The 18,548-nt window shown below is 36.5% G+C and overlaps 1 protein-coding gene across 4 annotated transcripts in view; it reads right to left on the bottom strand.

Moving 5' to 3' along the window:
- The window catches only part of LOC126821498 (1-phosphatidylinositol 4,5-bisphosphate phosphodiesterase beta-4), a 315,174-nt gene that overhangs the window by 207,327 nt on the left and 89,299 nt on the right, over positions 1–18,548 (bottom strand). For all 4 annotated transcript variants that reach the window (XM_056100864.1, XM_056100865.1, XM_056100866.1 and 1 more), the window contains exons 7-8: positions 959–1,012; positions 681–762 (exon numbers count right to left, since the gene is read on the bottom strand). In XM_056100864.1, the coding sequence (XP_055956839.1) occupies positions 681–762; positions 959–1,012 (136 nt within the window). The remainder of the gene's footprint in view (positions 1–680; positions 763–958; positions 1,013–18,548) is intronic.

The raw sequence follows: 18,548 nt of genomic DNA, 5'->3' as shown, positions 1-18,548 counted from the left end.
TCGCACTGAATATGCAAATAATCGTAATCAAAATATACCGATCGGATAAACGGCTCGCGGGAAAATAAACAATTCATCTAATAGTAAAACACAGTAGATAAATTAACAGGTGTTGATTTCTAAATGCATCTTGGGAAATTGGACTGCTCGTCTAATAAATAAACGCATTTGATAAGTCAACGGGTCGGCCATTTCTAAACCCCTCTCGGAGAAATTAAACCGTGTACCATTATATTAAACCATAGTACTAATTAAACCATTTTTGTAATTTCCAAACGATTTTTATCAATTATCAAACGATGTTTTGAAATTAAACTATATGCATAGTTTTTAACGCTATAAACCCCTTATTAAATATTAAACGATACAATAGTTACAGTGTGGTACAATATTACCTTTTTGGTCCAATAAGCATGAAAGAAATCAATTATGTTAACTTGGATCTTTGTTACGAATTTTCCTAAAGATTATTAAAGCAGGCAACATCATTACATTGTATGTACTTTACTTTTGTTCTTTTTATTTACAAGTCCTGTCTAACTCATCTTCTGAATAGCAATTAAACCAGAAACAAGAAAAATAATTACATGTTTGCTTAGGTTTTATCTTCCGTCTTTGAATCCATTTCATACCTGACTCGTGATCTAAAATACAATTAAATATATGTGAATATAATTTACCTTTCCACTAGGAAGCCCAAGTTCCTTTAAACATTGCATAATCATCTTTTCAGTTTTACCTGAAGCAAAGGTTCGACTAATACTGAAATGAAAAGTTTAAGATATTAATTGACATTTGTATAGGTATTTTATATTAAATCTAGTGCCTGTTTCACGGAACAGTGTAAATACAAATATGAAACAGTGGTAACTAACAATTATCTAATTCAGTAAAAGATCTAGCTACATCTCTTACTATAACGTGCACATAAACTATTAAACTTATAATCATTTCTTACCTTCTGACAGGAATTTTACCACTAGGATTTACCATAAAGCAAAGTTTCATCCAACTGTAAGAAATAAAAACAAAATTTGTGTTACTTTCAGTTACATATTTTGATCTCATTCAAATTTCTAACACAGTTAATTTACATGTAACCACAGAATTCAACGACTGATCTACATTTCCAGTGATACTCCATTTATTACTCTCCATAATACTACATTTAAGAGGCGCGGGATGATTTACCTAATACCATACCACCCAAACACCACTCCAATATCACCACATACTACCCAATACTACAACATTATGGACTATGGTTCAAAATTACCATATTACTTGATTTTTTTCAAAAAAAGTGAGATATATCGTGGTAAATATACTTCAAATGTGATTAACGATGTCTGGCTGTTCCATTTGCCTCCTTACATCACTCAAATCAAGCAAATAATAACCCAATACTACCAAATACTACCCAATATTATAAAATACCAACCTAATATCATCAATTAGCAGTACATCAGTATAACAGGCCTTCACATGAATAAATTCCTGGGGAGTCAAAAAAAGCTCTCCTGGGATTGGAAAAAGGGTAAATCGCTCTCCTGAATCTCTTGGGGAGAGCTTTTTTAGCATTTGTGATAAGAACAGGGATTTGAATTCATTTTGAAACCAACCGTCCAGAATTAGGTCAAATGAGGTCCCGGTAGAAAATAGGGTAATTAGAAGCTCCTGTTAACTTTAAAATAACCAGACTTCAACAAAAATATTTTTTGGTAATTTGTTATGGAGAATGTCATATTCTGAATAGGCTAAGATATGACTTGAAGTTCAGGTCCGTAATATTCCTGAATAATTTACTGTCTTCGTTTATTCGATGGATAAACGGATGTCATCAGAAAATCGAAATTAGGATTTTTCTACTACAACCAGAATCAGAAAATTCAGTAGCCAAAATAAGCTGATACAACACCATGGCATTTCTTCATATTTAATACACAAATTATTGTTTTTGTCTATCACCTAACTTACAAAGTTTTTATTCATTCGTGGATGATAGACAAGCGGCACAATGATCACATGACAACCATAATTGAAATTGCCTTATAAAATAAAATTCTGTAAGACTATGCCATAGCCTTAAATAATGAGAACAATATTTTAAAAAATAACTCCCTGTTAGTTACATTTCAAGTTTCAACAAAATAGGATAACCAGCGGCTGCCAGGCAGGATATGCCCACATTTTGCAAGAGATGGATAGAGAACAAGCTAAAAACAAACGGGATTTTTATTACAATCAGGGGCAATAATCAAGAAAGTTATGGTCTTAAATGTGAAAATATCAAAAGGGACTGAGATCTTTGGAATATAAAGATATGATTTAAGTTTCATCAGAATCCGACAAAAATTGTGACCTCTAAGAGGGTCTACAACCTTCATATTGCATACTTTTACACAATTTGCGTACAAAGAGCGGCCATTTTGTTGGGCAGTGTCATTTCGATTTTCCCGAAATTCAAAGTCAACCTTCATTATGGTGGAATGGTGAAATATTTAAACGATTTTTAAAATCGGAAAAAAAAATTGTAACCTCTAGAGAATCCGCAAGCTAAAAATGCCATTTTCCGTACAATCAGGGGCCATAATTCATGAAGTTACAGTCCGATACATGCCAATATCGAAAGGAACCGAGATCTTAGGGTGATAAACCTATATTTCAAGTTTCATTGGAATCGGATAAAGATTGTGACCTGTAGACTGTTCACAAACAATTGTGGACGGACGGACGGACGGACAGACAGGGGTGACGACAATATACGTCCACATGAAAATGTGGGCGTATAAAAACTATACACAAAGTTTCATCACTTTCACTTAATTAGAACTAAAGTTATCGTATCCCAAAGTATCAACCAATCAAATTGCTTATCTCTGCTTACCCTAAGCAGAAAATGTTAATCCCCGTAACTCCATAAAGGCATTGACCTAATAAACACCTACACCAAGTTTGAACATTCTAGCTCAATTAGAAGGAGATTTAGTGTGTTCAAAAAGGTTGGCCAATCCAATTGCTCATTATCGAACTTAGTCAAGGTATTGATGTAATGAAACTAAACACCAAGTTTCATCACTCTCACTTAATTTTAACTAAAGTTATCGTGTCCCAAAGCATCAACCAATCAAATTGCTCATCTCTGCTTACCCTAAGCAGAAAATGCTCATCTACGAACTCCATCAAGACTTCGACCTAATAAACACCTATACCAAATTTGAATATTCTCAATTTCATAAGATAGGTTGCCAGGCAACAAAACATACGCCCACAGCAGCTAAATCGTCCGAGCAGTCGACAAGGGTTGTCACATATTTATTCTTTCGTAGGTAATTAGGGGAATTTAATAGACAATTTCATACTACAGATGACATTATAATTTTCGTCGTTTGAGGGTTCACAAGGTTCTAAAAACTAAAACAAGGGCCGTAACTCTGGAAGTAATCTACAGAAATTGTTCAAATTCGACAGGCTTTTTCGTTTTACTAATTCAAATAATGCATATAAATTTCATACAGATCGGATGATAACTTTTGTCGTTCGAACGCTCACAAAGTTCAACAAAGTAAATCAAGGACCATAACTCCAGAAGAAAGTAACGGAAATTGCTGAAATTCAATAGGCTTCTTCATTTCACTAATTTAAATGATGCATATCAATTTCATACAGATCGGTTGATAACGTTTGTCATTAGAGCGTTCACAAGATTCAACAAAGTGAAACAAGGGCCATAACTCAAGATGTAATTAACGGAAATTGCTGAAATTCAATAGGCTTCTTTGTTTTACTAATTTAAATGATGCATATAAATTTCATACAGATCGGTTGATAACTTTTGTCGTTAGAGTGTTCACAAGGTGCAACAAAGTGAAACAAGGGCCATAACTCCAGAAGAAATTAACGGAAGTTATTGAAATTAAATAGGCTTCTTCATCTCACCAAAGCAAACAACATATATCAATTTCAAAACAATCAGATGATAAATGTAGTCTGTAGAGTGTTCACAAGAAATTGTGGCTGATGGATGGACGGACGGACGGGAGCGACGGCAATATACAACCACATTTCCATGTGGGCGTATAAAAATAAACAGCCAAACATCCAAATAAAAGAGTATTTTAGAGATTGATTTAAAAATGTTCATTTAACGGTCTCATGGCCTACTCAAAAGTCTTCTTTGACTTTCACTATATTTCTTTATCCTGGTGATTTTAGTAGGAGTACACGCTGTCTACAAGTGCACACGGCAGTGATGGGATTTTGCTCGTATATTCCGGACATGTTCGACGCTATTTTTCAAACGTCCTAAATTGTCCAACCAGGAATATGCCGAATCGGACATCAAGACATGGTAAAAATATTCAAAATTCCAAAATTAATATAGTGTAATATAGAGTACTGAGTGTATAACTACCACTCAACCCGATTATCGTTGATAATAGGCTGGATTGATTAGGTAATTAAGTGATCAACGTATTTATTGTTATATACCGCCCATTCACCTGCCTTGATTAACTACTTAATCTGCCTTGATTGGCTGACTTAATTCTTTGTCGGACAATTCATCAATTCAATCCTGAACAGAAGCCATTGCTTCTCCTTTGTCGGACTATATACCAATCCAATAAACTTAATCTACGTGATTAACCCGTGATTTCTCCATTGTTTCACGTTTTAATCTCCTTGATGTTGGCCGTAGTCATATATGTCACATATCCTAATAGTATATAACACCCCAAATCAATATACATTGTGTTTTGTCTGCGATATCACCTCGGTGGAAGCGGACGTAAAATACAACTAACACACACACATTGTGTAACTTGTCTGTGATATTTCTTCAGTGGAAGTTCAATAAAGCTATTTCACACACACACAAAATGAAAGTAGAAATCTTGCGAGGCACGTGGAATTAAGAGGTGTAAACATGCCGAATCTAATACGTCTGATGTCGAAAGAAAAGATTCTTTTTTGATGGCATATTGTCGGATTTATGATCATATTTTGAATGGGGTTTATGTTTTTAAATAAATAAATAAACACGCTAAGTGTAAGAAATGTTGACGAATATTTTGATTGGAATAACGTAAGTAGTTACGGTAATTGTTTTAGACGATAGCGCGTGCTTAGGGTTGGGATTTTTTAGCAGTTGCGGTGTCACTCACTCGTTGTATTAGAGCGACGTTTACTACGGTTTACGGTCAAATAAATTTCGGGATGTCATTTTTTTACTTTCCGTATATAAATCGAAACGGAGTATAAGACAAATGCCGGACTTTGCTGAAAAATGTATCGACTTATGACCCGAAAAATATGGTAATTTTGGGAGAATTTGAAAATGGTACGGATGGGCAGTAGTCGGCAGGCTTTCATTCTATGGTATTACGATGTCATGTAATTTTGTAGAAATATTATTGACATAAATTTGAATACAGTACAGGAATTAAATATGAAAAATAACGAGGTACACCTATTTTTTCTAATACATATGAATTTGAATATTTTGTTGACACGTGATTCTTAATTATGGTTTGAAAACGCCTGCTTAAATAATGATAAGAGTTATGTCCCCTTATTTTCGTGAAGAAAATGTCCGACAACTAAAATTTTGGAATCCCATCACTGGCACACGGTCCTGTAAAAAAGTCATTTGGGTATGATATGTCAGGAAAGCACACAAATTTATCTTTATATATTGATTAATGCGTTTCCTTTGTCTTTTAAATGAATCCGGTTCCAAAGCAGACGCCTTTGAAAAATCCACTGTTGTCAAAATTTTACTGATTCTTCAAATATTGTCACTATTGAACAAATTCTAATTATTCTATGGTATATATATCCACAGGTGACGATGTCGCCGCGATGTCATTACCACCTAAATGATGTCATTACCACCTAAATGAATCGCGCAGTTATAAAACAAGAATATAATAAATCAGCAATAGCAGAACACATCTAACAAAATCCTAAGCATAATATCAAATGGGAGAATACAGAAATACTAGCTAAAAATTTACCAACATGGAAAAATAGAATTCTACGAGAAGCGCTAGAAATTCAAAAACACAAGCCTAAATTAAATAGGGACTCAGGACATTTTCTCCCAAATCTTTGGGTCGATTTATTTAATCCCTATTAATGTGAAGTTTTCAATTTCTTGCCTGTACGGTTAACCATTTTCATCTCGTAATTATGGTTTCACCTGCTATATTAGTGTTTATTTGTTTATTTGTTACATGTATCTATATATTGCCATCTGTTATCCCAATAATCTCGTATAATTATTAGTTTCATCTGCTAATTTCTAATTGTTATCAATACATTATGGTTTCTTTCCCCTAGTTTTCGATTTCTTGAATGTGTGGTTAACCCCCTTTCATCTTGTAGTTATGGTTTCACCTGCTAATTAGTGTATTAATTGTTATCTATATATTCCTATCTCTAATATAGTTAATCTCTTATAATTATTAGTTTCATCTGCTAATATTTCTAATTGTTATCAATACATTACAGTCTTCCATCTTGTTAATCCCTTTGTAAGTGTTTATCCATATTATTACTTCTCTCTTCTTATTTATTCTTAATTAATGATTAATCTGTTACATGGTTTCCAATTGTTAACTATATATTGCACCACATTTTTGTTATATATCATTATTTGCTTGATAACGATATCACTAGTAAGTTCGTCATTCCAAGCGACTCTCTGAGCAGTCTGATTTCAATCCAAAATGATAACTCTGACTCAAGACCAGAAGTCATTTTGGAAATCAGGCAGCTGTACCAGAGGGTTATAGAGAAGGGAAGCAAAATAGAACTCGTGTGGATTCCATCACATGTCAACATAAGAGGATACGAGGAGGCAGATCGACTCGCCAATGAAGGTCTCAAGGACACAGCACCACTCCGCACCATTGACTACAGCACCACCGAAATCTACAGTATGGTCAATTCAATCTGGGAATTAAATCTCGTTGAACTTGACACATACAGATTCCGGCTGGATGACAAGATCTACACAAAGACAACACTCAATCACCCTAGAAGAGATATTTGTAGACTTATATCGAAGCTAAGGGTGAAAGACTACAAACACCAAGTCATCACCATCACGATCAGACGGACTCGGCATCTAAACACTATTCCACCAAAAACAGACACCAAACCTACAGAATGGGATAGTGGAGTAAGGGGAGGTCATGATAAGACGGGCCTGGCACCTAACACAAACCCCACAAAGATGACATCTACCAAACTAGCAGGATAGTGGATTAAGGGGGAGTTACGGTCAGACGAACTCGGCACCTAAACACTATTCCGCAAATAAAACTTGATACCAAACCCAGAGAGTGGGATAGTGGAGTAAGGGGAGGCCACGATTAGACGGGCCTCCACCTAAACACTAAAACGATGACATCTACCAATCCAGAAGCAGATGTAATCATCTACCAATCGATATGTTTTATATTAAATAAAGGGAAGAACTTCCCACTAAACCAAATCCATGGCCTAAGGCCAAATGGAAAGATTGCAAAATCATATTCTAAAAAACAGGAATCAGCTTCGGCTCTCCTATGTCTTGTCTGCGATATCACTTATGTGGAAGCAGACGTTAAACACCAAGAACGAACGATAACGATATCTGTATGTGTATCGAAACGTAGCATGTTAATAAATTCAGAAGTAGTATATCCATATAAGTGTTTTTAATTTGTGAAATCTACCTCTATATGTCTTACAAGGATTATGAGATATAACCTCTCTCTTTAAAATTAAGGAATCTGTTTAATACACCAAATTGAATATGTTTGTAATTATTTTAAATTGCATGTTTATATTTATATTTTCATGTCAACTATTAAAATTAACGAATGTGTTTCACACCAAATCGCATATATTTGTATTTATTTTAAAATTAACGTAATCGTATGTACTTTAACAAAAAACATAGGTTGCCAGGCAACGAAACATATGCCCACAGCAGCTATATCGTCCGGGCAGTCAACAAGAGTTGTCGCATATTTTTACTTTTTTCGGTAATGAAACATTTATAATACATTAAAATCTCATTAAGAGTAACAACTCATTAAACATACATTATGCAAGAGCTAAATCTGTCTATTGCAGGTCTTTCTTTCTTTAGGCCTGAAATGTTATCTAAATTATTAATTAGACATTAATTAACTTATCCAGACCATAATCAACTCTAGATGGCATCGCTAGCCTGCGATCTTAAGTGGATTGTGAGCCGATTTACTGCATAACTTTCCTTCTCGATTTAACGATTAAATGGATAATCAAGTCTATGCTGTTTATTGTACTGACTTTAGTAATGATGACCGTGGCTAGGCAGAAATTTCATTCGCTTAGTTCTCGTTTCATAGTGGATCAATTTGAATGAAATTTTCAGCAAATTGCCATTACGTTCTCAGTTTTTATACGGCCACATTTTCATGTGAACGTATATTGTCGTCGTCCCTGTCCGTTCGTCCACAATTGTTTGTGAACACTCTACAGGTCACAATTCTTATCCGATTTCAACGAAACTTGAAATGTAGGTTTATCACCCCAAGATCTCGGTTCCTATCGATATTGGCATATATCGGACCGTAACTTCATGGATTATGGCCCCTGATTGTACAAAAAATCGCGTTTTTTGGCTTGTGAACACTGTAGAGGTCACAATTTTTATCCGATTTGGTTTAAACTTGAAATGTATGTTTATAAGCCACAGATCTCGGTTCCTTTCGATATTCGCACATATCGGACCATAACTTTCTGAATTATGGCCCATGATTGTACGAAAAATTGCGTTTTTAGCTTGTGGACCCCATAGAGGTCACAATTTTTACCCGATTTAAAAAAAAAACGTGTGTATATATCACCGTTACACCCTAAGGATGGTTGAGTTCGAATTTCGTAAAAATAGGACCGAAACTGACGGACAAAATGGCTGCCCACTCGTTCGCAAATAGTGTCAAAATATTGCATATCAGGGTTGTGGACCCTCTGGAGGGCACAATTGTCATCTGATATTGATGAAACTTGAAATGCATGTTTATAACCCACAGATCCACGCATTTCGAACCATAACTTCCTGAATTATGGCCCCTGATTGTACGAAAAATCGTGTTTTTAGCTTGTGGACCCCATAGAGGTCACAATTTTTATCCGATTTAAAAAAAAACGGTTGAATATATCACCGTTACCCCCTAAGGCTGGTTGAGAATGAATTTCGTAAATATCAGACCGAAACTGACGGACAAAATGGCCGCCCCTCATTCGCAAAAAGTGTCAAAATATTGTGTATCAGGGTTGTGGACTCTTTTTGTAGGTCACAATTGTCATCTGATTTTGATGAAATTTGAAATGCAAGTTTATAACCCAAAAATCTTGGTTCCTTCCTATTTTCGTGCATATCGAATCGTATTCGTAACTTCCCGAATTATGGCCCCTGATTTTACAAAAAATCGCGTTTTTAGCTTGTCTTCCCTCTAGAGGTCACAATTATTATCCGATTTAAAACCAGCGGCTGCCAGGCAGGATACGCCAACATTTTAGAGAGATGGATAGAGAACAAGCCCACATTTTAGAGAGATGGATAGAGAACAAGCCCACAACCTTGATATACCATATTTTTACGCTATTTGAGAACGAAGGGCGTCCATTTTGTCTGTCAGTTTTGGGCCAATTTTCACGAAATTTGAACTCAGATGTCCTTAGGGTGTAACGGTGATATAATGATACGTTTTTTTAAATCGGATAAAAATTATGACAGCTATAGGGTCCACAAGCTAAAAACGCGATTTTTTCGTACAATCAGGGGCCATAATTCAGGAAGTTACGGTCCTATAAGCGCGAATATCGACAGGAACAAAGATCTTTGGGTTATAAGCATACATATCAAATTTAAACCAAATCGGATAAAAAATTGTGACCTCTACAGTGTTCACAAGCTAAAAAAGTGATTTTTCGTACAATTAGGGGCCATAATCCATGAAGTTACAGTCCAATACATGCCAATATCGAAAGGAACCGAGATCTTAGAGTGATAAAGTTTCATTGAAATCGGATAAAAATTATGTTCCGATATGCGCGAATATTGAAAGGAACCAAGATCTTTGGGTTATAAGCGTACATTTCAAGTTTAAACCAAATCGGATAAAAACGTGAATTTCCGTACAATCAGGGGCCATAATCCATGAAGTTACAGTCCGACACATGCCAATATTGAAAGGAACCGAGATCTTAGGGTGATAAACCTATATTTCAAGTTTCATTGAAATCGGATAACAAGAGCATCGCTAACGCTGCAATATACATCCACATTCCAGCTTTGATTGATATGGTACTTTTTAAAATGAAGAGAATGAAATATGAAATGGCTGTAATATGATCAGAGGCAAAGAAGGCTAAGCGTCGGTTTTGTTTTGCCAAATTTACAGACAAAATACTAACAATAAAGTGGGTGTGACACTGCCCCAGGAGGTCGGGGCAAGTATCAAAATAAATAGTTGCTGTCTTTATGGTATAAGGAATAAATATGCAAAGTTCCAAGATGATCCATTCAGACATGCAGTCTGTAGACGATAAATACAAAAACTGGGTGTGGCTCTGCCCATGGGGGTTGGATATGGAAACAATATAAATAGGAACCATCCTGTTATTGAAATGGCAACATCAATAGTTGCCTTCCTAAGGGTCTAAGGAATAAGTATACCAAGTTCCAAGATAATCCATTCAGAATTGTGGCCTTTGTGCGTTAAAGGCAAAAATAGGGCGTTGCTCTGCCCCTGGGCGTCGGGGCATTCACCAAAATCAATAGTTGATGCCCTTAGGCTCTAAGGAATACATATGCCAAATACCAAGTTGATCCATTCAGAATTCCGGCCTGTAAACGATAAACATAAAAATTGGGCGTAGCTCTGCCCCTGGGGGTCGTGACATGCAGTTGTCGTCCTTAGGCAACTCACAGAGACACAAAGAAAAAATGGGTGTGGCTCTGCCCCTGGGGGTTGGGCAATCACCAAAAAAATAGAGGTCAGCCTTAGGGTATAACCTATAAGTATAAGTATAAACAAGTTTTCAAGATGATTGATTAAGCATAGCAGGCTGTAAGTGACATACAAACACACAAAAAGAAAATGGGTGTGGCTCTGTCCCTGGGGGCTGGGCATTCACCACAAACAATAGGGATGTTCCTTAGGATAGAAGGAGTAAGTATGCAAAGTGATACGTTAAGAAATGCGGTCTGTAGATGACAAACAATGAATATAAGAAATGGGCGTGGCTCTGCCACTGGGGGTCGGGCATGCACCAAAAACAATAGGGATCATCTTTAGGCGACACACAGACACACAAAAAGAAAATGGGCGTGGCCTTGCCCCTGGGGGTTGGGCATGCACCCCAAACGATATAGGGATGTTCCTTAGGGTACAGAGAATATGTATGCAAAGTTTCGAGATGATGCGTTAAGAAATGCGGCCTGTAGACGACAAACAAACAAATACAAGGAATGGGCCTGGGGATCGGGCATGCACTAAAAACAATAGGGATCATCCTTAGGGTATAAGGAATAAGTATGTAAAGATTCAAGATGATAACTTAAGAATTGTGGCCTGTAGGCGACACACAGACACACAAAAAGAAAATGGGCATGGCTCTGCCCCTGAGGGTTGGGCATGCACCCCCAAACGATAGGGATGTTCCTTAGGGTACAGAGAATAAGTATGCAAAGTTTCAATATGATACGTTAAGAAATGCGGCCTGTAGATGACAAACAAAGAAATATAAAAAATGGGCGTGGCTCTGCCTCTGGGGGTCGGGCATGCACCAAAAACAAGAGGGATCATCCTTAGGGTATAAGGAATAAGTATGTAAAGTTTGAAGATGATCACTTAAGAATTGTGGCCTGTAGGCGACACACAGACACACACACACACACACGTATAAAAATTGTGACCTGTAGACTGTTCACAAACAATTGTGGACGGACGGACGGACGGACAGGGGTGACGACAATATACGTCCACATGAAAATGTGGGCGTATAAAACGTTCGAATATATCACCGTTACACCATAATTTTGTCTGAGGTTGAGTTTCATGAAAATCGAACCAAAATTGCCAGACAAAATGGCCGCCCCTCGTACGCAAATAGTGTAAACATCTGGTATATCAAAGTTGTGGACCCTCTAGAGGACACAATTTTGATCCGATTTTGATGAAACTTGAAATGCAAGTTTATAACCCAAAGATCTCGGTTCATTTCAATATTTGCGCATATCAGATCGTAACTTCCTGAATTATGGCCTCTGGTTGTACGAAAAAGCTCGTTTTTAGCTTGTGGTCCCTCTAGGGGTCACAATTATTATTCGATATAAAAAACCGTTCGAATATATCATCGTTACACCGTAATGTTTGTAGAAGTCGAATTTCATGAAAATCGGGCCAAAACTGCTAGACAAAATGGTCGCCCCTCGTACGCAAATAGTGTAAACATCTAGTAAATCAAGGTTGTGGTAGGGTGACCCGAGCTAAAAAAAATATCGAAAAATATTTACAGTTATGGCACTATATTTATATAAACAACAACCCTAGATGATCCGGCGCTATTGCACTTTCGTACCTCTACCAGTTCCCGTGGTCGTAGGAACTTGAAATTTTCAGAGGATGTTAAGGGGGGCTAGCAATGACCACACATCAAATTTCAGCCAAATCGATAAATAACTTTTTATTTTACCGACCTTTTAATTTCTAACGAGAGAGAACTTCATCCGTTTGACGCCATTTGCTTTGTTTACTAATTAGACTTGAATAACAAGACACTAAGACGGAAACCGACTCGAATAACAAGACACTTAGACGGAAACCGACACACTGCACTAGCTGCCTAACACTGCAGTTCATAAAAATTAATATAATTTTCGTATACTTTAATTTTTGCGCGAAGCCACCATTTTCTATATGGATTGGCCTTTAGGTGTAAATATTGCCGTGACCTTGATTTTGACCTTGAGGCCAAACTTCCCATCCATATCGGGGCCTTTGCGTTTATGCTTGCCGTGGCCTTATTTCTTACTGTATTATCAAAGTTAATGTTCGAGGTGAAAGCAGAGATGACGTCCTTCAGAAAAGATCATTGGGTCAAAGTCGTAGGTCAAGGTCATGTTACAGAAAACTGAACTCAAACTTTTCAAAGTCAGTTTTGGGACATTTGACCTTGACTTACGACCTTGATCCCATAACCATTTTCAAAGCCCATAATCTTGGCTTGAACTATCGACGTTTACCCTGGCCCTGTCGCACACTGCTCGGTCAGAAAACGGTCAAACGCAGAGGGGCCCGTGTCCGAAAGGAAGTCAAAGGGCGTGGTCAATGTGAAAGTTCGTGCTGACCTCCACTAGTCACCTTTAACCATCCGTGACCTTGACTTCGACCTTGAGTCCAAACTTCCCATCAATCTCGGGCCCTTTTCGTTTATGCTTGCCGTGACCCTATTTCTTACTGTATTATCAAAGTTAATGCTTGAGGTGAAAGCAAAGACAACGTCCCTCAGAAAAGATAATTGGGTCAAAGTCGTAGGTCAAGGTCATGTTATAGAAAACTGAACTCAAACTTTTCAAGGTCAGTTTTGGGACATTTGACCTTGACTTACGAGCTTGACCCGTAACCATTTTCAAAGCCCATCATCTTGGCTTGAACCATCGACGTTTACCCTGGCCCTGTCCCAATAATGACTTTGAAAAGTTTGAGTTTAGTTTTCTGTAACATGACCTTGACCTACGACTTTGACCCAATTATCTTTTCTGAATGACGCCGTCTCTGCTTTCACCTCGAACATTAACTTTGATAATACAGTAAGAAATAAATTCACGGCACGCATAAACGAAAAGGGCCCGAGATGGATGGGAAGTTCGGACACTAGGTCAGGGTCAAGGTCACGGATGGTTAACGGTGACTAGTGGAGGTCACCACGACCTTTCACATTGACCACGCCCATTGACTTCCTTTCGGACACGGACCCCTCTCCGTTTGACCCTTTTCTGACCGAGCAGTGTGTGACAGAACCAAGGTAAACATCCATGATTCAAGCCAAGGTGATAGCCTTCGAAAACGGTTACGGGGTCAAGGTCGTAAGTCAAGGTCAAATGTCCAAAAAATGACTTTGAAAAGTTTGAGTTTAGTTTTCTGTAACATGACCTTGACCTACGACTTTGACCCAATTATCTTTTCTGAAGGACGTCGTCTCTGCTTTCACCTCGAACATTAACTTTGAAAATACAGTAAGAAATAAGGCCACGGCAATCATAAACGCAAAGGCCCTGATATGGATGGGAAGTTAAGACTCAAGGTCAAAATCAAGGTCACGGCAATATTCACACCTAAAGGCCTATCCACTGATCAACACCAAATAGTATTTTATAGAACATGGTGGCTTCGCGCAAAAATTAAAGTATACGAAAATTATATTAATTTTTATGAATGCAGAGATAGGCAGCTAGTGCAGTGTGTCGGTTTCCGTCTTAGTGTCTTGTTATTCGAGTCTAAATAATAAACAAAGCAAATGGCGTCAAACAGATGAAGTTCTCTCTCGTTAGAAATTAAAAGGTCGGTAAAATAAAAAGTTATTGATCGATTCGGCTGAAATTTGGTGTGTGGTCATTGCTAGTCCCCCTTAACATCCTCTAATAATTTCAAGTTCCTACGACCACGGGAACTGGTAGAGGTACGAAAGTGCAATAGCGCCGATGATCCTTTATTATAAACTGCCAAGAAACTGTACCTTTGTGCTATATTTCACAAGATATATCCATTCGACTGTATTGTAAAATACACTGCTTTTGTGCACCATCGGCGGACATATTTGTTTTGGGTTTTCAATGTTGACGGAGTTATGTTTTCTTGGTTATTTCAAATCATTGATTTATTTTCCGATAAGAATGAACCACCCCTACCATTCGGGACTTTTTGTTTAAATCGTAATTTGCTATCTGATGAAATGTGCTCCATGTTTCGATTGAATTTAAGATTTTGGAGCATGCGCAACGTCGCTCAGTTTTGAATCGGCCATTCCTGTGTGCTTAATTTTGATGTGTGCAGTCCAATTTAAATTTATTTAAGTTTTTGTAGATATATTAGACCAATCTATATTTTCTGTATACCCATAGACACATAGGTCTATTTATATTGGTATTTTATGTGAATGTGCCTTTGTAAATTAATAATTTTGATGTCCCATTTAAGAAATAATGTTCGGAAAGTATGTATATTGACGAAAAGTTTCATGGAGTAAGTAATTAGAGTATTAAAAAAATAATGACAGACTATTTTAATCAATCTAAATGAAAAATATGCAATAGCTGATCAAGTTATGTACAGATTTGAGATGTACATTGACTTTTGAAGTTGGGTTTGAATAAGTGAATACAAACTAGACGATACATAATTAAGAACAAATTCAAAATCGGGAGGACGTTCCTTCTTGTATGATAGCATTTACACAAGAATACATATGCTGATTATTTTAATATGTATTTCCTATAACTTTATAGGGACTGAAAGCGATCGATAACATTGACAAAAATACATCTCATCGTGTATGTTAGATCTTCTTTCGTAACGGCATGTTGTCTATTACAAAACCCTTAAATCATATACATTTATATTATGTACAGTAGAACATCTGTCTTGGCAGATATTTTTTATAAAACAGTCAATATTATCTTGTCAGCTATTATACGAAAGAAATACAGGTTTTCCCAAAGATAAATAGGTTAAAAATTAAGGTAATCAGCGCAGGTGTACTCACTTTATCAAATCTTACCCCAAAACACGATCTGTTACGACAATTCACAAATCGATTGATAATAAATAATACATAGTCATTATTTACCAAACACAGATATGTAATTTAGAACTAATCTGTAATAAACATATATTCCAAATTGTTCCCCTTGGGACAAAATAAAAAGTTAAGTTTTACTTAGTGTATCTCAAAGGCAACTTTTTAAACACGATATCAAAGCAGATCTACAGTAGTAGGCGTATTTTATAAAATAAATTGCTATCCGAAAATTAACCGATTGGTTTAAAGACAATTGTTAAAATACTGTGAGAAGTGTCGGAATGTTGGTCTTCTGGGACGTCTGGATTGACAAATAAAATGGTTTTAGAAACGAAGAATGAAGAAATTGTATTTTTTTATAACCGCTAAAAAAGGGCATTGAAAGTTTCTTCCAGTTAGGTAGGATCAGCCAGGTCAATTAATTTTTGTAAATTTTCCTTTAAAACTGGAATCGAGTGTTCCTTACCGGCGACAGAAAAATAAAATATAGACTAATTGGAAACTTGCTGATTTAAAACATACCTACGAAACCGGAGCTGTGCCTTCAGTGCCTCTTTCATTTCCCTATCTGTAAGTTGTAAAAGCCCATTTTCCATACCCTCTTTACTTTTCCAAAGACCCACCCCAACAATTTCTGTTGTTATGCGCTCTTTTTTCCTAATCTTTTGTATTAATTCATCGCTAGCTTTTTTTTTTCGATTTTTTCCCGGCTTTGCCTAAATTTAGAAAGTTGATTTTTAGTTATTGTTTGAGCATCCATTAAGACCAAATTACGTTTATCAGGTGAAAGATTTTTTAGCCATTCATCAGATTTATTCATTTTAAATAAAATGGACGCTTTGTTGCTAAAAATATTAGACGAGGGCGCGATCCTCATTAATTTATCGAGATGACTGAACATGGTTCCCGGTAATTTGTTGTGAGGCATGGCAGAACCTGAACACGAAGGATTAAAGTCATCTTGATACTCAAGTAAAATTTTTGCAATGTACTTTCTAAACTCCGCAAAGACGACTTCCAAAACATGGATCAGGGTTGAATTAGAAGTTAAATCAGAATCAAATTTCTTAGGTTAGCAAGGACCAAATCATTTTCAATTTTGATTAGAGATTCAAATGGGTGTGATTTACCTTCAACAAAGTTTTCAATATTTGGGTTTTCCAAAAAATCATGTAATTTCTGATAAATACTTTTCATGTCAAGTGCATTAATGCCGCTTTCTAGTATGCGCCACAGTGGAGCTGCAATTAATTTATCTATCAAGCCCAAAGCCTGGCACTCAATATGAAATAACGGAATTTTAATATCTAAAAATATGCTTTGGGTCAATCTATTTTCTGTTCCAAAATCACCAAGAAAATTTGTTAAATGCTTGGCCATATAATTTACAATTGGGGCATTGTGGAAAATAATATTAAACCGGTTACCATGAAATGGCGTTAGCGGTAATTTTGAAATCCCAAGGGACTTGAGATCAGGCATTGATATTTCCGCGCACATGTGCACGGTGTGCGCAGGCACATTTGCTTTAAAAAAACTTTTTTCCAGGCACATTTTTAAAAATTATTACTGTCACATAAATCATGTAAAATAAAGAATACTATTTATTTTTATTGTTGTTGTTTTTTTGTTTGTTTTTTTGTTTACTTTGATTACCGTATTATAATTTACTAGAATAAGCTAGTCGATGATAAAAACATCAGCACGCGACGTTAGCGATTCCACCTGTGACTTATGACCTATCACCTGTGACCTCTGCTTAATTTAGTGACAATTCTAGTAGAATGCCAGTCGATGATTAAAAGAATAGCATGCGACGTATGAACTATCACCTTTGACCTCGGCGACCCCTAAACACCAGTACCGTGTAGTAATCACACTTACACCTGATAATTCTATAACGATGGCTTCCTATCGAGTATCAAGTGGAAAAAAGAACAAAGTCGCTTGCCGAGTTTGTGGTGATGTTATTCGAACAGCAATGAATGATTACTAGAAGTCATCAAAACAACCTTGGCATTTCGTTCGTAGATCGCAAAATGTAAAAGACTATATGAAATCGAGAGTGATCGACAAATTTAAACGTCAGAAACCCTGCTTGAGATACAACTTAAAAGGCAAATAACAACCCGACTTTTTGTCCCCACCCTGTGTAAAAGCTTTGCAGATCATCCGAATCAATTTAACACACCCAGGTTCATTTGACAAAAATGAAGAAGCGGTTTTAAACGTTTGGGCCGAATACGTTTTAAAATACATTTCCTCAAATTTCTTCAATTCAGACGCACTTTTATCGGCCAAACCAGTTAGTAGATGAAGACCGCAAAAGAAATGTTTATATTTAGGTGAATATTTCACTCTGAATCTGATAAATCTGACCAGTTTTCTACTAATTTAGAACAAATATTGCCTCTGTACTGTGTAAATAAAGTGTTAAAAAGCTTTTCGGTGCTGGCTCTGTCTGACATTGTATTTCTAATTTGGAAAATTACAGATTTACTAATGGGCAGATTTATCAGCCATATTTCGAAGACCAATAATAATTGGCGTATGAGTTGAGTCGGAAACGTTGAGGTTTTTTAGTTGCATGACCAAATTATGGCATTCTGGAGTGTATCTTTGATTTTCGACATCATACAAAATTACTTCTTCCCCACGAGGTTGGGAGATACAACCAGTTTTTTTATTTGCCAAAACTTTAT

The sequence above is a fragment of the Patella vulgata genome, chromosome 5, assembly GCF_932274485.2.
Source record: "Patella vulgata chromosome 5, xgPatVulg1.2, whole genome shotgun sequence".
NCBI lineage: Eukaryota > Metazoa > Mollusca > Gastropoda > Patellidae > Patella > Patella vulgata.
Note: the sequence above shows the minus strand (reverse complement) of the source record. Positions and strands in the feature narration are given on the sequence as shown.